The sequence below is a fragment of the Taeniopygia guttata genome, chromosome 2 (genome assembly GCF_048771995.1).
Source record: "Taeniopygia guttata chromosome 2, bTaeGut7.mat, whole genome shotgun sequence".
Classification (NCBI taxonomy): domain Eukaryota; kingdom Metazoa; phylum Chordata; class Aves; order Passeriformes; family Estrildidae; genus Taeniopygia; species Taeniopygia guttata.
The window spans coordinates 24,541,137-24,562,630 of record NC_133026.1 but is presented as its reverse complement, the minus strand read 5'-3'; the positions used below and the strand labels follow the sequence as shown (position 1 = coordinate 24,562,630).

General features: G+C 42.3%; 1 protein-coding gene across 2 annotated transcripts in view; it reads right to left on the bottom strand.

Annotated features, from left to right (window-relative positions):
* COL1A2 (collagen type I alpha 2 chain) overlaps positions 1 to 1,310 on the bottom strand; it is a 39,128-nt gene extending 37,818 nt beyond the window's left edge. Inside the window, exon 1 of one of the 2 annotated variants that reach the window (XM_072925543.1) lies at positions 883 to 1,310. Coding sequence is in view for 1 of the 2 variants with exons in the window: in XM_032746668.3 (XP_032602559.1) it covers positions 916 to 985 (70 nt within the window). In the remaining variant the exon portion in view is untranslated. The remainder of the gene's footprint in view (positions 1 to 882) is intronic. The other variant, XM_032746668.3, reaches the window with a different exon arrangement.
* Between the last annotated feature and the right edge of the window lie 20,184 nt (positions 1,311 to 21,494).

Genomic DNA, 21,494 nt, shown 5'->3' with positions numbered 1-21,494 from the left:
GGCTCGGGGGGCCCTTCACAGGGCGCTGCGCTACAGGAAGGCTCCGCTTCGCCCCCAGCCGAGTGGCGGGGCGCGTTTCCCTCCCAGCTCAGCGTGCGGGATATGCATGTCTCTGTGAGTGTGTGCGCGCTTCGCTTTGAGGGGGCACTACATCCTCACCCAGCGAGAGGCGGAGAGCTGCACTGCGCCCCGGGGAGCCTTTTCGCCCTGGAGCGGGGCACTGCTCCTTCCCCGCCTCCCTCCTCCTGCCCCTCACGGCGCTCCCCTCCGGAGCCCCCCGGCAGCTCCGCCCGCCGCGCCGGCCCCGAGCGGCCCGCAGGGGGCGCCCCGCGCGCGGAGCCCGCGGAGGGAGGGCGCGGGGACGAGGCGCCCGCTTCGGAAAGCGCCCCTCACAAAGTGCAGCCTGGGCGCCCCTCACAAAGTGCAGCCTGGGCGCCCCTCACAAAGTGCAGCCTGGGCGCCCCTCACAAAGTGCAGCCTGGGCGCCCCTCACAAAGTGCAGCCTGGGTTCTTCCGCTCGCCGCCAGCACTCTCCTCCCAGCCCGCATCTGTGTCTCCTCGCAGCATCTGCGCTGGAGGTGAGGCTTTGTGTCCTCCTCTAGGTACGAGTCTGGGGAGGAGGTGGTCCCTTTTATTTTATTCTTTTTTCCTTTTTTTTTTTTTTTTTTTTTTTTTGTCCCCGTAGAGGGGGATCTCCTTGATCGTTTGCCATCTTTTTTTCTGAGGGAAAAAAACAATCTAGAGTCTGATCTGGGATGGAGGTGGCAGTTTAGGAACTGGTCTCTATGGTTTGGGAAGCAGCAGCTCCCCGCAGACTGCCGTGCGTGGGGCGGGCGTCGGGACAAAGCACAGAGCGCAGAGCCGGACAGCCACCCCTGCCACCACCCCTGCCACAAACAAGCGGAAAGCACTTACGTTGGCCTGTTGCTAGGTATGAAGTTACTGCGAGCAGCAACCAAATCCGTGTATCCACAAAGCTGAGCATGTCTAGTTGCAAGACATGCAGACTCCTTGTGGTGCCGAGTCGGTTGGTTAGCTATCGCCTGTGGGACGCAGGCATACAGTCTCGAGGAGTAACTCCAACCTCAGCAGAAACTTGCTGCCAGGGACGCTAAATTAACCCAGCCCCGGTCCACCGTACTTATACCGCAGGAGGGTCCCGGCGCCGCCCAGGCCATCACGTGCCCCGCGCCTCCAGCCCTCCACAGCAGCCTTGGCAGCGGCGGCGGCGGGGGGGCGGCGACGCTAAATTGGTTCCATGCTTTGAGGACGTGGACACTGAGGCTTTCGGAAGGAAAATCTGACTCGTCGTCTCATTTTTCCCCCCCTTTTCTTTCTTTCTTTTTTTTTTTTTTCCCTCAGCCGTCCCACGCCCCTCTCGCCCCGCTTTTCTGGGAGCGCGGCCGGGAGCCTCGCCGGGCAGCCGGCTGGCAGCGCCCCGACGGCGTTCAAAGCGGGAGCTGTCCAGGGCCTGCGGCGCCTCCCGCCCCGCGGGGAAGCGGCCGGGGCAGCCGGGAGGAGGCTGGATCCCAGCTCAACCTCTCTCCGCAGTCGCACTGCAACCAAAGGCAAAAGGCGACGCTCTCCCCATTCCCAGACCCTCTTGCACGACCCCTCTAGCACGGTCACTCCGGTCCCTGGCGTTTCCCCGCGGACAGCGAGTGCCGGGGACACCGGCAGCCCCTCAGCCCGCCCGCAGCCGTGGCGGAGCCCGTTCGCGTCCCGGCTGTTTGCTCTCCCCGGGGAAGCATCTCCGTCCAGAGCGTGGGCAGAGCCCTGCCCGTGTCCCCTCCCGGCTTCGCGGCCGCTCGGGCAGCGTGTGTGTGCGAGGGCAGCCGGAGGTGCCCGCAGCCGGCGCCCCGAGCGCTCCCCGCCTCCCGGCCGGCTGAACGGGATTCTGCGGGCGCAGGGAGGAGGTGAGCACTGCCGGCAGCTCCCCTTCGCGACGGCCACCCGCCCACCCAGCTGAGGGAAAGCTGGCGGGCTTGTCTGCCACGTCTGCTCTACAGACGGCTTCTCCCCTCGTGGGGAGGGGGCCGAGGTGGGCGTGAGAGGAGCTGCCCGCGGTGTGCCCCATCGTTCCTCTGCCCCGGGACCGGGGTCGGGGCTGCAGTCACTCGGGGTCGCGCATCGCGGCCCCGCTGTGAGGGGAGCTGACGTGGTGCCCTCGGCCAAGCCAAGCGGCAGCCGCGGCCAGCCCGCCTCCCCGCCCAGGGGCTCCTCCAAGGCGGCGGCCGCCCCCTCCCAGGCCCCCTCCGCTCGCCGAAGGGAGTCCCGGGCAGAGCTAATGGGAAGGCAAACAGGAGCCCCGCCTCAGGGCGGGGGGGACCTCTCCGGGGCGGAAAAGGCGAGGCGGGCGCCCGTCCTCTCTCCCCTTCCCTCCCCCAGCCGCGGGTCGCCGAGCAGGGGGATCCTCCTCCAGCGAGCCGCGACAGCCTCCGGGAGAGCTGCGGCGGAGGGTGCGGAGGGCTCCCGGCTGCGGCTCGGCACCGGCTCCGGACCGCCCGCAGCCAGAGGGTCGTGTCGCCCTCAGCCTGCCGCGGGGGAGGTGCCGGGCGTGTGTCCAGCCCCTATTTATCAGCTGCCGTCGGGGGCACGTCTACAGACAGAATGGGAAAGGTGGGTCATGGATGTGCGCCTGAGCGGGGACCCCACAGGCGCTGTGTCTCAGGGGCACTGTCAGCAGCGAAAGCAACGTTCCTGTGCTACGCACCCACGCGTGTCCGGGCGAGCCGGCCATTCCCGGCTGGACAGCCTGCCTGAAGCTGCCTCCGCGGACAGGACAGTTCCTCGCTGTCAAGAGTGCCGACGAAATGGAAAAGTCTGCAGTTTGGATAGGAAAATCCACAGCATTAGGAAAAGGTGATCCACTGAAGTGTGTCTGACCACAAAATGGTAGCACAACAAATGAAGTGATTGAAAAATTATAATAAAAGTATATGGCATAAAAGGTACATAAGTATTCTTTCAGGTTATCTTTCATGTGAATGGTATCAATTTAGACCAAGAAGGATTTTAAATTAACCTGGACAGTGAAGATAACGACTTGAACGTTTATACCAGCATAAACCTAAAGTAGCTCAGTGACCTTCAATCAAGCTAAAATAATAAATACATCATCCTCATCATCATCATCATCATCATCATCATCATCATCATTATTATTATTATAGACCCAAAGCACTGTGGCTCAAGTCCAAGTATTTCCTGATACCACTTTCAGTGAACTGTTTGGTTTTTTTTCCAACTTGTTCCTTGAAATCTGTCATTGACTCTGTAGACAGTTTTTCTTTGTTTTGACTCTGATGCATCAGCAGAATAGTTATTGATCGATTTTTATAATAGCAATTAGAGACTTCTGAGACAAACCTGTTCTAATTGCATATGTATAAATCTATTTTATGCAAATTTTCAATAAATGATAGCCCTTTTCCATTTAAGAAATGCATGGAAGGTGCAAGGATGCAGGCACATGTACCCTGACCAAATCAAACTAAGCCACTGATCCATCCTACCCATAAAGTTTCACACAGGAAGGACAAGCTCCCTCCCAAAGAACAGCAAACCCCTGCAAAGGTGTGGATTTTTAATCACCATGTCTCCCATAACACAGGTGGCTGAGGGCATGTGGAGCCAGAAGCTCAGCAACACACAAAACCAGCTGAGATGGTATGAGACTCCGCAGGCTTCCAAAGAAATTATATGCTCCAGCCATTTCAGGATTGTTGCATATGGATAGAAAAAAAGAGATGCAGAAGAATAATTCATTGATATGTCTCTTTTCCCATGTCAGTCTCTTTTCAGTGATCCACCATGCTGAAAAATCCATAAATGAAATTCTCTAGGACCGACAACTTTGCCACAACAGTCTAAGATTTATACCTGACCTTTGGAACCTATGGAGTCCTTGGCCATTTTTTTTCACTTTCAGTTGTCTTTGTATTTCAAGAAAAGATGAGGAAGGAAAGAGAGGAATCTCTTCTCCCTCTCGCATCAGCAGTTATTCAAGCCACACCAAATGATTTTAGGGTAAATGGCAAAGGCCTATTTAGCTGATCTTCCTGCAAGGTATCTCTGTTATAAAAGCACTGTCACAGTTTCTGTTGTGACAACAAACTACAGTGCTTATCTTCTCTATCTAAACATGTAAAAATAATCTTAGAAACTTGGGGGAAAGGAAAAAAGTACTTCTTTAAACATGTATTGCCTAGTAATTTTGGTTCTATAGCGTGAATTCAGAAATACTGTTTCCAGAAAATACAATCATGGCAAATGGTTGCTAGTGTGCAATATCATTAGTAGTACAAGTATTTCTGAAGTAACAGAAGTAACATGAAAGCTTTTGGAGCTATTAGCATACCAGAATTGATTTGATCAGCTAGCTTAAACAAGTAAACATCTAAGAATTCTTTCCCCCTTTGGATCATACCTGTTTAAAAGAACTATTTCACACTAAAGCCAATAATGCCTGTGGCACAATTTAAATTGGATCTTTCATGATGACAAAAAAAATCATCTGCAAGATTTGCTGTTAGGGCAGACTTTGAAAGAGGAGTTTCCAGGTGATTTCAACCTGGATTTATTTAATTATTTTGAAAAATCATTAGAATACAGATAAAAAAATTATGAAAATGCCAATTTTTTAATACATACACTGGGAAGCATTTTCCCTGCATGCTATTTCAAAACTTACCAGACAACCATTAGGCCATTATCATGGAATCATGGAATGGTTTCTGTTGGAAGATACCTTAAATCCCATTTAGTTCCAATTTATTTGCTGTGGAAAGCCTTTCACTAGACCATGGCCTACCTGGTCTTGAACATTTCCAAAGATGGAACATCCACAACTTCTCTGGACCTGTTCTGGTGCCCCCACCAATCTCACAGTGAAAAAATTTTCTCAGTATGTGTTATAAACATATTCTCTTTCCGTTTGAAACCACTTCCCCTTGTCCTGTCACTACATGCCCTTGTAAATACTCTGTCTCCATCTTTCTTGTAGGCTCCCTTCAGGTACTGGAAAGCCACAATTAGGTCACCCCAAAGTCTTTTCTTTCACAGGCTGAGCAGACCCAAATTGCTTCATCTTTCCCTATATTTCCTCCAATAAACTTGGTGGCCCTGCTCTGGACTCACTCCAGCAAGTTGATGTCCTTCGTGTGCTGGGCACCCCAGAGAGATCCCACCCCAGTCAAGGTGGGATCTCATCCGAGTGGAGTAGAGGCACCAAACAATTATCCAGCCAAGCAATTTAATACTGTCTGGCCAGCACCATACTACAAGAAAACACAGAATAATACTTGAATTTGGAGAAAGATCTGTGTCCTTTTAGGCTGTCCCCAAACCTCATACCCCAGGGTGGATAACTGCATTTGGCGTGCTCTCAGATTCAAGTTCTCCTCCAGCTGATGTGAATAGGAGAGCAACAGTGGTTTTAGTTGGCACAAGTAAGTTATTAATTTCTTTTCATCTGTTCCAACACAAACTTTCCCACATTTGTTCAGATGATGGATGCATGCCTCTCTGTACAGCAGCAGTGGGTGAGCAACAAAGGTGCTGAAGGGAAGCAGTTTCCCAGTGGGATGAGTCCTGGGGATGGTTCAGTGACATGGCCTGGCTTCAATCTTCCTTTTGTAGATCATATATCCTTTATATAGATATACACAGGTCTCTGATTTCATGTAGCCTTGGATAGTTTTTGCTTGATGTCTGCTGTGTAGCCATATCAGCTTCCCTAGAGCTGTCTTTAATGGAATTGTTCATGATTCTGGATTCTACACCTTAGCTTGTTAGTCAGTATTTTGCATGAACAAGGAGAGCAATACATTGGCAGTGAAGAAAACATGGAAGTGGTACCATGTATCTTCCTCACTGCAACTCATTGTGTCATGCTTGCTGTTTTCTTCTTGACTCCTTAGTTTAAAAAAAAAAAAAAGAAAAAAAGAAAAAAATCCAGAAAAAAAAAATCTTGATGAGAGACAAGATACAAAAATACACATAGAGCATGGCACAGGTACACAAATTCATGACTTTGCTGCTACAGGGATCATAATTTAGAGGGACTCCATGGGATGCCAGTAAATGTTAAGGGAGCAGGAACATTGTTCTTTGTGCAAGTAGCTCATAGCCATTGACTTCTAATACTTCTTTGATATTTTAAGACAATTCTTTTAGAATAATTCAAAGTGGGTTTTGAGAAGTAGTCCAGCAAACTGACTTTTAATAGGAAATAAACAGGTTCTATGTGAACAGCTATGGCTACTGCTTTATTTGTTTTCTGTTCCCCAGTGGCTGTCTTGTGTCTGAAATGAATCATCATCCATTATCCTCAACACGATTAATGGTCATGAATTCTCAAAAAGGAGCAACTGATAGGCAGCTCTTGTGGGAGTGCTGTTAGACGGATCAGTAGACGAATTTAACAGAAAATTATTCTCAATTTTCTTTCAGTAAAGGCAAACAAGAGAATGACTCAAGGCTGCTTTATTAAAACTGAGATGTCTATTTATTCTTCTCGAAAGGGGTAAACCTCCACAGCAACAGTCAGTGAGCTTTCTGAGGAAAGGACACACTGACCTTTTTTCATGTCCTTATAAGCTCAATCTATTGCTCTGTCACACTGAAAATCATCAAATAAAATAATGAAATTACTGATACGCTAACTTTACACCTGAAAGCCAATTTGAAAATTTATTTTTTAAGATCATTTGGACTTCACCTCTAATTTATTTACTAAAGCCATAAGCCTGCGTGTCTGCTATAAACATTCTTCCACACTGGCTCTGATTCTGTTCTCACTCTGGGAATACAGTGTAAACATACACTGGCTTCAGTAACAGCAGAGCCAGGCCAATATTCACTATATTTGTATATCTCACAAGTATTTAACCCATATCACCGATTTTTTTACTTTTTTTTTTTTTATTTCAGCTTTAACCATCTCATTGGTTTTTTTCTCCCTGTTTTATTTCCCAGCCTTACAATTTGGCTCAAGGAAATCAAAATTCTCAACTAAAACAGGAGGCAAGATGAAATAAAGGCATGTGGTCCTTTGAGATGCTCATCAATCTCAGCAAATACTAGTAAAGCAAATTAACATTGTGCTGGTGAGAATAATTTCTGTGTATGAACACACAATAATGGATGTGTGTAGATAGATTGTAAATAAGTTTGTGATGTGGACACAAGGACTGGTATGCCAAGCTTGTACCGTTGTTATTTAGACTATTGCTGAAATGGGGATCAAATCACAGTATTAAAAGGTTGCATTGCATCTTTATGGAATCGACATCTACAGAGCCTGGGCTCCTGGGAGCTTTCAGAATTTTCTCTATGAGATAAAACAAAAATACAATGAATATCACTTGTAGAGAATCAGTATAGATCCATTCCTTTATATTCTCAACAGGATTGGGAATGATAAGAACTCAGAAGTGCATGAGTCAAGAATGCAAAATGTAAAAGATAAAGATGAGTGGAGTAACTGAAAGCAAGCAAACATGATCATGGGTTCCATTTGGTCTGTCTTTGAAGATGTCTTTGTATGGAATGTTGTGGACAGTATCATATAAAGCTCTAATTATTGCTTGATATAATTACTATTTCAATCAAAATCAGACAGGCAATACTAGAGGAAACTGCCAAATTATTGGTACCTTGCCTTGAAATTAACAACTGAAAAGTTTGCTGACAAATTAGAATTAAAAAAACCAAAACAAAACCATCAAAAGAACTCTCAGCTATAACAGTTTACAGCAGGTGGGAAAATAATCAGTCTTTTTGTTATCTTCATGTCCTGAGTGTCAATTAGCATAATAATAAATGATAGTTTGCAATATCAAGTGGCAATTTTCAGCTACAACAAAGAACATAATAACCCATAATTTAGTGGAAAGAAATCTGTCTCAGTAAAGGAAACACCTTCAACTTAATCCTTCATTATATGGATACCACCTGGTATGCACACTGACAGTCAAAAATAAGCAGCATTGCAAGTAAAGGCTTGTTTCAGACAGTGCAAATTACTGAATTAGCTTCTGAAGCAACTAAATTCCCACAGGCAGTGTGGGTAGGTAATTTTCAAGTGCATTTAAATCTTACTTTGAAAAATGAGGCAGCATACATATTTAAGTTGTATTCAGCAACAACATTGCCTGGTCAGTCCAGGCTTTTCCATGACTAAAACTTTTCACCAATTGTCATCCTGAAATGCTTTCATCTCCTACACCCACTATGGACAGATCTATGTTCTGCTTCACGTGGAGTTAGAATCCCTCATTCTGGAAAGAGAATGCACAGGAAATCTTACGTGTTGATTAGTTTTGGATGTCCTTCTCGCAACTTTCTGTTTCCTAGTCACTGAAAAGATAAATAAATCTACTGCTGCAGACTAGGGAAAAATGGTATAGCGTAAGAGTACAAGGACTTAAGGCATATTTTTATGTCACACAGAGGCAAATGTGAAATCCCTACAGCTGAGATCACTCATATAAGGCTTGGCTGAGTATATCATGTTGCTGTTCCCCAATATTGTACACCACAACATCCCCATTTTTAAGTGGTAGAATCAATGAATGGCATGTAGTACAGTCTTGTTTGTCCCTACAACCATTTTTAAAGCTGATTGTGCTTTGCTAAAAGCACTTAATACATTTGAATGGGCTGTTGTTTGTTTTAACAGAACCCACAGACCTTGCAACAGATTGGTCAGAGCATGGTACTCATAACCAAGCCAGATCACTGGTTCTTCACTTAAGAGCTGGACTCAATAGTCATTGTGGTCCCTTCTAGCTCAGACTGTTCTGTGTGGTACTGTCTCACACACCTTCAGAAGAATAGATGGGGCAAACATAATAAAAACCTCAGATTCTCCTTTCTCCTAGATTACCTTCTCACATCTATATCTGCTCCTTTCACTATCTTCCTATTCTGCAGGTATCCTCTGGGCAAAAAGCAGCCCATGACACTGCTGACCCCAAGCAGGCTAGCATATTTGTACTGATTAACCAGCTGGTAAACCAAACCAGAAAGCTTTGGACTCACACTGAAGCCTTTTCTTCTTGGAGTTGCTGGTTTAAGTCTTTCCCCTCTAGCTAACCTGCCAGTTTCATGAAAATTGCAGAATCTTTAAATCTTTCCGTTAGTTCTGCTGTAGTGGGCTGCAAGGTTATGGGGGAATGCAGTGGGCATGCAAGTAGAGAGGATGCAAGTGTCTCCTTACTAAAGTCTGCTGGGCTTAAGATGTAAATCTATTTTGTTGAATGTTGTTGGCATTCTCCAGCACAAAATACCTTCTTAGTATTAAATTTGTTTGTTAGTAAATATCAGTAATAGATAAAAAGTGGCAGCTCTCTGTTCTCTCTTCTACAATATTTTCCTCTTTTTGAAAAAGGTTGCTTATCCTTGCCTTGATGTACTCCTCTATCATCTAGTGAGACGATAAGCAGCCTTGCTATAATGCTGTACTCTACTTTTTTTTCACAGCATAATATTTTCACATGTCCAACTTTAATATGATATTTGAAATATTAGGCAATAAATCAGTGGACTCCTTGAAACTTTACAAAGTGCAAATTCACAAGTGAGAGTTGAGGCTTGTTGCTCCTGCACCATAAGAAGTTAAAGGCAGTGAGACTATTTTAATAAAATATTGCCTGTTGTATTTATTGGTTTTAACTGTGTTTTATGGTCACCACCAGAGACAAGACACTGCATTGGACACACTTTGATCTGACCTGATAGGTTCCAAAGTACTTCTGAATAAAAAAACCCCACAATATTGTAAGAAAGATGGGTCCTTTAAGCATAGAGTCACAGAATCATGGAATATCCTGAGCTGGAAGTGCCTCACAAGGATCATAGAAGTCCAGATCCTGGCCTTGCACAGGACAATCCCAAGAATCACAGAATACAGAATTAAACCAGATAAGTTAATAGAATCCATTAAATTTTAAAAACATTTTTCAGTACTAAGTCTGTGTATTTAAAATAATTTTTGTTTCCTATATAGTTTGCAGATTTATTTTTCCTCCTGGATCTTTCTTGGGAAAAACAGATTATGGCTTACATTGCTTTCAGAAAATTGAATAGATATATTTTGACAGGTGTATCCATGGGACTCTGAGAAAGGTAGGATCATGTCTACAGAATCTATATTACTGATCAGGCTGTACATGAGAATAGTTAATTTGTCTGTGCTTAGTCTGATGATGCTAAACAGATATGGTGGAGACTATTTGAATTTGTAAATTGCTTTTTATTGGCGACAAGATGCTCAGTAGGGTGTATGGATAAGATCTGGACAGAAGAGTTCCCAGTGCAAGTACATGCAAAGTGCATGTACAAATGTCTGCTGTCTTACAAATGATACTATATTTTTAAGTTATTCCACTTTTTATAATTTTAAAAATTACAGAAAGAGTGATTAAGAACTAGGATGTCTTGGTGAAATTTCTGTGTGCATGAAGGCCCCACTTCTGAAACAGTGTGGTGGGACCCAGCCTCAGTGAATCAATTCACTACAAGAAACCAACAGGTTTTGTCTCAGGAACAGTGCTGGGAGTTTAGCACTGTCTCTAGTGGAAATGAGGCTCCATTATTACCCTGCAGGAAAGGTAGTGGTGCAGAGTGGGGGTTCATGGTGAGGGAGCAGACTGCTCTGCTCTGAGCTGACCACAGCGGGTGTACATTAAAAGAGAATGCTGCGTTGTGAAGCTCAAGGGCATGAGCTGTGTGGATAGTACAGAGTGGAATGCCCTTTCAGGATAATTTAGGGCTGCAGCCTAAGCATAGCCTCAGCAGGTTTGATTCCACAGCTGCTCAACCTCCCCGCAGTGGTCAAAGAACTGGGACTATGGGCTACGATCACCTCACAGATTATCCAAATTGATAACAAAAAAATTTTCTTTATTTATTTGTACCCAAAAGGTCTCATGGAATGGAAAAGGAGCAAATCAACAAAGGGTTAAAGTGCTTTTTAAAAATCCAGACTGGCTAATTAAGCAAATACTATCTAAATGGTCTTTGGCTTTTGGAAGGCTTCTCCTAAAGGTTTCAAACTGCAAAGGATGGTGTCTCTTTGTTATGAAACTGCTATAGACAAGAGATGGGTAGTGATGCCTCCTACACTCCCCTCAAACATGAGTTATGTGTGCTTCATTTGGCTAAACTGTGAATGGGAAGATCACCCTTTATGAGAGCACATAACTGTATCCATTCTGATAGTGTGACCCTAGCAGACTTAGATTGTGGATTATGCAGTCACCTGGAGACAAACTCTCTCTTAGCCATCAAGTAACACTATTTTCAAGAAATGGAGTAAATTTTTTTGTTGCAAACAAAAAATTTTTGTGTGTCCCTGTCATGAAATTGAAAAGCATTCAAATGAGGCAGCTTTCAGCTTTTCTGAAAGCTGCTGTGTACTCCTGGCATTACAGTCTGTGTTTGTGTCTTCCAGAACAGGCCTATAAACTCCACCTCTGTTTAAATGCTTTTAAGAATTATTGCTTGAAGCTGTTTGCATTCTAACACAGAATGTGAAAGGGTTACATGAGCCTTAGTTTATTATTTTCTATCATAACTTCTAGTAGTTTTCTCTCATAATTTTTGATGTTGAGAGGTTGGTGGAGTCTGCTGGTCCTGCATTTGTGTTCTCATCAGTGCTCAAACTCTTGCTCTGCACTAGCAGCATCAGCTGTGTCCACACTCCAAAGACATTTGCAATCTTTGTGTATATACAGACATATCAGTTTATCCAGCTTTGCAAATTCTAATATTCTAAACTCTAAGGCTTGAAAAAATCAGTGCATTTAACTTGGGTAGGTAGGTGCATGGTTCAAAATTCAAGCCTCATGTATGTTCTTCATCATCACCTCAGGACAAGATTTGTTTGTCCATCTTGTGCAAACTCCAACCTCACTCTATAGATACTTGATCATCAGAGGAGTCTGAGTGGAAACAAAAGAAAAAGAAGACTGCAGCACAGAATATGCGCCTTAATTTGCACAAAAGTTCTCTTTATAATTTGCTCTGAGTTAATCTAGTTTTCTTTAGCTCCTTCTAAATCCATAACTTATCCTGCATAACAGTGTTGCCACATTCCAGATGGTTTCTGACTGGGGTTGCCAGCTGAGCTCCTATTGCTTTGTTTCCAGACTCTCATATTTCTCAGCTCTTTCCAAATTGCTGGAACTGCTGCCCCTATTGCAGGGAAGGGCTCAACTGAAGAGAAACACATAAGGTCACAGTCCCTTTTTAAGGCACAAACATGAGTTTGGGACAAGAGGAATAACATTCTTGATATTCATGCAGAATGAACCCAGAAGACTATGTTTGAACAGTGAGTTTCCTCATGAAACTCATATCTTAGGATTTCCTTAAAGAACTATAGGGAAGGAGTGTCTTTCTCCTGTTTTAGATCAACAGGAAAGTTCTATGAAAACAGAACTATTCTGCCTAATGAGAAAGGGTTAATTTTTTCAGGGTTAGCTTGGCTTATGATAAATTCTCTGAGTTCACGAATTTGACTTAAAATAGTAGGGTAACCTAAAGAATGGTGTAGATATCCTTTCATCCTCCTTTGAGGAAATACTGAAGGAAAGAGTTCAACAAAAACAGAACACAACTCACAATTAGAAAACTCCTCCAATATATTTAGCTAAAGGAAGTATGATTATTTTATTTTAGGAAGTAGGTTTTGATTAGTGTTTGCTGATCATACATGGAACAACAATATTTTGCATCTACTATAAGGGAGGTGCTAAATCATAGAAAAAAATTTATGTAACATGTAGGTAACAAAACCATCACATATCAGATATATGATCTGCTGGTGGAATTCAATCAGGTCTACAAAAGTCTGCATATTATTTTTCCTTGTAAACCTCTGTCTCTGCAACCTTGATGGATTGGATTTACTTCTTCCAGCAACAGCTCTCCAACTGGTTTGAGGGCAGTGCTTCAGAGTTCTACAAGGAAATATAACTAAGTAACTAGCATGGAAGAGCTGACATGAAAATTTAAGCAGCTAGATTTTCCCACTCTAATTCAAAATACAGAGGGGAATGCCTGGCATTTATTAATATTTTAGAGTTTCATTTGGTAAAGAAGAAAACATGCTGCAAATTCACTGCTACACTCTTACATTTCAGTCTTTAAAATTTAAGTGTGCTCTCCACTCTTTTAATCTAAGGTTAGAACACTATTTCAAAAATAGGAGAAAATATAAACTTTGATGTGAAACATTTCAGGTTCTGAGGAGTTCTGTATCAAAGACTTCAAAGGAAACTTATTAATGAGTTCCAGGTCATTTGTACACAGGACTGCATTTCACTTGCAGGGTTGTTCATTAAAAACAAAACTGTACCAGTTTTTATACAATTTTTGAGTTCTCAGTTCTTACTTCTCCAAAGTACCAATTGTTCTTAAGCTAGGGTCAGAGCAGGAGCAGGGGCTCACTTATAACAGACAAAGAATGATTACATTCACACCTGATGGAATCGATTGAAGCACACCAGAAAATCTCATTGGTGCAAGAATCACACTGCTAACAATGACAACACTTTGGCTCTCATTCTCAACATCCTTGCCAAAATTAGGCAGATAAAAGTGAAGAATACCTTTCCATTTACTCGCTACAGTATAAGTTTCATAGTTTTCTTCTCTTGGTTTTTAACTTATTTTGCCGTTTTACTCACTGTGCTCCAGATTACTACTTAAATCAAATTTAAGTTAGAAATCTAATGAATAAGTTACATGATAAATGTGTTTTATACACCAGTATTCAGTTTCCAGGCCATTTATATAGTCAACAGACACAGATCAGTTAGAGACACTATTTTCCAGTTCAAAAAACCTTAGACTCTTGGTATTTTGAGGAGTCATTTATCTCTCAGATAATTTCTTGATTTCCAACAAATTAAGAGTTTGCATACAAGATAAATGAAAAGGGAACATGATGGCATATGCCATATGACAGGCATTTATCATCACCAGAAGTCACTGATAGAGCAGCTAACCTCTGAGAATTTACCTCCTGGGTCCTTGTTTCTGCCCCTGCATTTGCATACAAGAGTCCTCATTTACATGATTTGCAGAAGTGTGATGCATGCTAATATTTTCATGCTGGTGGAGGCTTTGAAGATATGCAGTTCAACAAAAGTGCAAAATATTCTCCTTTTAGTCAGCCCGGCCTTAATTGCATGTGACAGAAATGTTTTGGCTCAAGTAGACCTTGTGGCTGAGCCCTAATGCCAGTCAGAACCCTTTTGTGTTGTGTCTGTTCACTCAACCCTACCTGCGCCAGGACATTACATCTCTTCAAGTAATTAATGATTCAAGAGCCATCTTTCATTCATCACCTGTACACTCCTGTTAGACTGCTCACCACAGTTGTAGGGGATCCTTGAATATTTAGACTTCCACCCAAAAGAATGGCAGGCCTTATTTATGGCTGAGTTGGTGAAACAACAAGGTTGGGAGCAGGCATTCTTGCTATCTGAATTCAATAATGGATATAATTCAGCTTTTCAGCCATCTTCCCACTACAAAGGTGTCTGCAGAGGTTGCCTGCCCATTAAAATGCTACTTAGAAGATGTTGTCTTGATGACCTGCTCTTTATTAGTTAGTTCTAAAGAAATTAGTGGCTGATTATGGTTCTGAAGGCCTGAGACATTAGCTTTGATACAGCAAGGTGGTTGTGCTCTAGCTATTTTTTGTATTTCTTACATATGCTTCTTAACGAGTTTGCCAGAAAAGGGCTATATTGTCACTTGCAGGGGCTTTGCTCATCAAGTAAGGCTGTAAAAGAGCCAGAACAAACAGGAAGCCCCTGTCTTCAAGCCCTAATTTGAACAATATGTATGTTTACAGAGAACCTCCTAATAACTATTTTGCCATATGATCAGGCTGATCAGAGATTTACAGAAGTCTCTTGGGTAGGCATAATGTAAACATATCTGGCATTTCAATGCAGGGGTAGAAAACAAAATGGAGGAAAATGATGCAGAGAGGAACCTAGAGGGGGTATGGCCAAGGTCAGGAGATGACTTATGGTAGCCCCTCTGCCTTCCAAGTAGGCCTGTATGTATGTATGTATACACATGTGATATAACCTTTCTTGAGGTCTGGTCCTGCCTGTATTACCACCTTTCAAAGGAAGCAGCACTTCAGAAGAGTCCATAACTTCTAGATTTGCCCCATAATAAATAAATGTTCCAGGACTTATCCCATAATAAGCTGACCTGGGTTCTCATACACTCCCTGCACAGCAGGTGAGTGTGTAATTAACTGGGTTCTGTGTGGTGGGAAAACAGCTAGACTCACTCAGCATGGAAAAGAGACAGGAGGAAGGTGAGGAGCTTTGTGAAACGGCTGCTGTTCATCTGGCATCAAATATCTGCTTCTCTTCTGATGAGCTGGGAGTTGCAGCTGTGAAAGAAGAAGGAACAATTTGCTGTGTGGGAAAGACTGCAGCAGGTCATGAGTGGAGGTGCAGTAGCAGGCAGAAATGGGGAGTGGATGCAAACACTGCAGTACACTGGATCTCACTTTCCACTTTATTTCTGTGTGGTTGTCTATGAGCTGCTTAACACAACTGGGTCTGCACAGCTGATAATTGACAGCTGCAGGTCCTGGATGTAAAGTGAATTGGCTTGCTCCAGCTCATACAGAATATTCTTCACTTCCTTTTCTATAAGGTCTTGTATTTCCCTGTTATGAGATATTAAAATGTATTTACCATACTGTGTGACCTTTGATGGCAGATGAAGCATATAGTGCCCCTTGGAATAAAAATACCCTGTAGTCACTGTAACTGGCAGAAAAAGCACAGAACCCTATCTGTCTTCACAAGTCTTTATATACCATATAAGCATAAAGATGTGAATTGCTGCCTACAGGTGGTCTAACAAATGATCTGTCACCAGCTGAGCTGTGATCAGTGTCTTTGAGCATGACAAATCATCTGTGACAAACATGGGAAAATGAGATTACTTTATCCCTACTCCCTTAAGGGGTATGATAAATTGTATTAGTTTGCAGTTTGCATGATCTGAGTGCATGCATGTTGACAGTGACATAAACAGCTGGTATGTAAACATATCTTAACTAATTTGACTGTATGGATCTGTACCTGTGTCCATCTAAAACTGTGTACCTATGGAAGTTATTTGTTCTCTTTATGAGAGAGAGGATGTAAATCTGCACTGCATGTAATGGTTTGGTAAGTAAACAGATAAATGTGTTTACTATGTTTTGCCTTTGTTTTCAATATCAAAAAACTCTCCCTGCTACACCAAAAGTTTTCTGTTGCTGGCTGTATGGAGTGGTCAGCCTTTCTTTCAGAATTGGTTGAAAGCTACGTTTTGATGGATTGGTCCCAAAATCTATTAAAAAAACCCAAAAACTGGAGAGCAAGATTCATAGCCAGTTATGAATCATCTCATGTCCATCTGAGCGCAATTAGGAAATCTAGGAAAGAGCCCATGTTTCCTCCTCACATGTCATGCAACAGCCAGCACCCAAAGTGGTCACTTACTGTGGACTGGGCTCCCTGTGCTCAAGGAGCTAAGGAGTTGCCTTTTCTCCCAGCAGATTAGGCAGAGTGAAACTTTTTTCTAGTTGCCTGGCACTTAAAGGTTCTAAAGCTGTAGAGAAATCATGAGTCAGAATACATGCAAGGAATGTTTTCCAACCCAAATAGTTTATTTAAGAATAGTTCAGCCTGAAGAATGGGGGCAGGGAGGGAGACAGGACTTCAGCTCAGACATTCTTATGATTTCAGCTGAAGTTTTTCATGTCCTGGGAGGAGTTAGTTTTCTTAATCCTCTCATTAGAAGTATCTGAATAACTTCACGCATTGTCACAGACAGCCAATTTATCTTTTTCTTACTAGAACAGGGTCTATACTTTCGTGGAGAGGCAGATAAAGACAACACAATCTGACATTTATACTAGTTTTATTCTGGAGTAACTAGTAATCTAAATGTAATTTTTTCAGTGTCATTAGTCGGAGAATCAAAATTATCTACATCCTTAGATCCCTTTGCATCTGCTGCTGTCTCTATTAGTAGATTAATACTGCAATTGACTAGTGCATGAATTCTACCCTAAAAACTCAGCATGTAAATCACAGCAAATGGGTAACATATAACAATGAGCACTACTGCCAGCTACCTGTATATTTATGGATGCATACACAGTGTCATATTGGCACAAAGAAGGTTTTTTTTTTCTGTTCCCTTCCCCTTTCTTTCCTCTACCATTAAAAAAAACCAACACCCAAACCAGCCTTGTCTGACTTTTGTTCCCTCTGCGCTCTAGGGAGCTGCTGCAAAACTATTTTGTGGTTTGCCTTGATGCAGCACAGCTGTTGGGAAGTACAGGGTCTTTCCAGCTCTCTGAATGCTCTTTATAGCTGCAACCATTTCCACCTCCTCCTTTCTCTTACTAAAACTGCTTGCAACTCCTTGATATCAGTCTCCAGGCAAAGTTCATGCTGAGTATTCCCCCTCTTGTGAAATAGTGAGAAAGGAAGGTGAAAATCAAAAGAGAGGAGGGAGAAGAATCTACTAAAAACCTATTGGTGTTATAAAAATTATGAGATAGACAACATTGACTGCAAAAAATTGTACTTAAACTACTCTTTTCTTTCATGCAGCCTTCAGAAGAAAAGGGCTGTTAGTCTCAGAGGAAGTCTGAGCAGAAATGCTCAGCAGTACGCTGGGTTTACCTGAAAAGAAGGGGGCTTATAATAACACAGAGATATTGCCTGCTTTGTTAGAACACACTTTTGCCAATAAAGACTTTTGTTTTTTTGGCTTCTCTAACTCCTGACACTGCCATGCAGCATTTCACAGGCAGTGAATCTTGTGTGAACTTGCAGCATATGTATGTGGACCCTAAAGCTGAAAGCTCAGAGAAAGGCACACCCTTTGGTCAGCATAATAACCACTTATCATTCAGCAAAATCCACATGACTCATAGTTTTTTAAACACACACATTAAAGAACTAAATATATCTCTTACTCTGACATATATATAAAAGGCAGAAGGGATGGACGGGTTCAACTGTAGTGTCTGGTTGGGGCATCTAGCAGTTGTCTCTTATTTAATCATGATGTACAATGAAACTCCCATTTTAGCCTTCAGTGGCATTTGATTCAGAGTAATTATTTTGTGTGCACCACACTTCTTGAATGAAGATGTGAATTGTTGGAAATTTGGAAAAATGCTTGAATGGGCCTCCCCTTTTAATGGCATCATATAGCAGATAATGCAGTTTCCTTTTCCACTCCTATTAGTCTAGAGTAAATACATAGCAACTATCACCAAACAGGCTGAAAAACTAAGAGTGCTTTAATTTTTAAAGAAAGGCATGGTCAGAGACACCTGTCTGGCCCATGAACTAGTGGTACAGATGCTAAAAAGAAATAAGCCTAGAAAAGATTGTTTTCATCCTATCAGCATAATCTTGGAGTGCCTTGGCAGCCAGTCCCTCAGAAATGGACTTGAAAGAATGAAGAAGGAGAAGAAGAGGGAGGAAGAAAGCAAGGAAGTACTTCCATAAGAAAGCCTACCAATCCTAGGCAGTTTCCTTGAAATCCCTCCATCTGAGAACTGGAGCCCTGGTTTGGAGAGCTTACTGCTGAGCCACGTTTGCTTGTGTCTTAAGGAGGGGCCTGGAGAGCAGCGGCTGGATTTGCTCCAGCTAGTTAGCCATGTGGCAGTGCTGCTCCTGATGCAATAGGATTCCTGCACCATTACATTTCTTCTCTTGGGCTCCACAAGCAGTTCAGCTCTCAGAATCTATGCTTAAAATTATGAGGTCTCAAAAACAGGAGAAAAGCCACATTCTGCCCTCCCCACCATAGTTTGAACATGAGATATTTGCAGTAGCCACACAGCTCCCATTGAGTAGGTGGGGGACTGTTGCATTAAATTAAGCACAAAGCAGTCTCTGCCTCTCCCCAGAACAGGCTGCAAGTGCTCTGATGCTGTGCCTGTAGTACCTAGAAAGCACATGGCAAGCTCTGTGTGCTTGACCTGGGAAGCCAAGTTCCCCCAGGGCCCGGGTGGAGTTGGGTTCTGGGGAAGATTCACAATTCACAACATGATGAGTGGGGGTTTCCTACTCTGGCGAATAAGGCAAAAGTTGGAAAAAAGTTTGCAGGAGTTTTTTTCCTTCCCGTGTGGTAGTAGGATTAATGCACTGAAATCACATCCTGGATTTAACCTCCAGTGGCTGTCTCCTTGGGACTGAGTAGTTGACTCGTGCTTTTTTTTTCTGACATGGGACCTGCTGCTAGATGTGCAGATTAACCCTAGCTATTTCTGCCTGTTCCTGGGCAGTGGTGATGCCTCAGAAAGGCCAGCTTCTATTTTTCATGTGTCAGACATGCACTGAAGCAATAATATTTTAATCTATGAAAGACAAACACAATTAATCTGTCAGAAATTTATTGTTTCTCTATATTCCATAGTTTGGTAAAAGCTTTAAACCAAGACATATAGAACTAGATGTACCATAAATGTGCAGAAGCCAGTTTCATATAACGGTAAAATACTTGTAGATGAATGACACTTTCCTCTGTTTTTTTAAAAGGAAGAACAAAAATTTTTTTCTCTGCAAATTCCTTTGACTGGTAAGACTGAATTAGAAAGAACCCCTAAAACTCTAGTCAATTATTTCTCTGATTCTAGTAAATATTTAGAAATTATTTTATTACTGTCTCATGGTTATGTGTTCACTTTATACTCAGCTGATTCCACACACATCTAAGTTGCTGAGAAAACATAAAAATACACTACAAAAAGTCTTTACAGACTGACAATTAAAAAATTTATGGTTATGGAACCAACATAGATCTAAAGTTTATTCACCTAAGTAAAAGAAAAAAAGTAGAGGAGGATTTTTTGTTATTTTTCCCCCCAAAGTGTCTTGTTTGAGATACAGATGATACTAGGAGCAATTGATGCAGCATGTTGCTATTTTCACCTGTGGGTCCCCACGTATTCTATCTGGCTATATCATATGGGGTTTACTGCTTTTAGTGAGATAGTTTTTACAGAATTTCTCTGTTATGAGGATGGGTGAAACAGTTTGAATAAAAAGCTAAAAAAATGAGTTATTTACTATTTCTGTAATACCTATACATTATGCTTCTTATGTGATGTTTCTTTTTCATGTGGCATCTGTATCTGTGTATTGACAGTGTGAAGCATGGCAGATTTAATGGATTTTAAGGACAAACTATTTGAAGGACCTGGTGCTGTTCCTACTTATGGTACAGTTGTATCTGATGGTCTGAGCTGGTCTGACATCTCAACAGTGGCCAAAAAATGAGATTCCATTCCCATGCGGTCCTGACCGTGTAGGCCCTTATGAGATGATGACAGGTTTGATGAGCTTTCATCAAACTTTTCATGAACAAGCTCTGTTCAGAGCTAAACCAGATTATCACTAGTTTTTATTTTTGGACTTGTTTTTGGGCAGTTTAGTAAACTGATATTCTTCATAAAGTCATCAGACAAATATTGTGCTGCAAAACTTCCCCTTTCAAGCTGTAAGCTCTCAGCTTCAACCAGCTCACCATTTAAATGTTCATTTTTATTTCATATTACTTAATTTGTATTTACAAAAATCAGACTAAAAATTATTACACTGTAGTCTGTGATTTCTTACTGTTATCCCTACTTATGAACTTTCCACCTTCATTTTACTTACACAAAATCTTCTACTCAATGTGTCACCTTCCTATTCCTTTGCTACTTCTTTTGTATTAAAATAAATCAAAGCTAACCTGTACTAAAGTCTTCTCTTTTAAGAAAGATTATATTATTGGAAACTTTTCCTTTCTATTTTTCTCCAAAAACGGCTTCACTCCACCATTCTTTCTAGGACAATTGAAAATTTCTCTTGTTTGGTGTTCACTAGTTTTCAGTCTTTTTTAATTCTTCCTAGGAATATAGAAATGCAATCACAAACAAAAGAACAAAACCAAAAATGAAGATCCTGTATAAAATAGAATTGACCTACAATGAAACCCATGAAGCTGCGTTTGACTTATATTGAAGCTTACTGAAGAGTTCCCTAAGCAAGTTGCCATAGGTCTGATTTTTACTGTTTGCTTAGTTGATGGTGAATGTAAAAATGGAAGCACTGATTTTCTAAATAGCTCCCAATCTGCTTTGACTAGTCATTTAGGTAACAAATATAAGAAGAGGAAGGATTGTCCTATAGTTAGAAACAGTGAAATGTGGATCTTATTCCTGAATGACTATGGATTCTTGACTGGGTGTGCAGCTCCTGTGACCTGCAGTTATTTAATTTGTATTCCTGGCTGTAGCTTCTCCCAAAAGCTACACCTCTGCCTTGTAAGAGCCAGGTGCTTCTGGGCTGATTTTCAGGGTGCTTTTACTTCACTCAGTGCTGTCTGTCCCAAATCATAGAGGAAGGGCTTTGTTTCAGTTTAAGTGCAAGAGACTTTAGCCC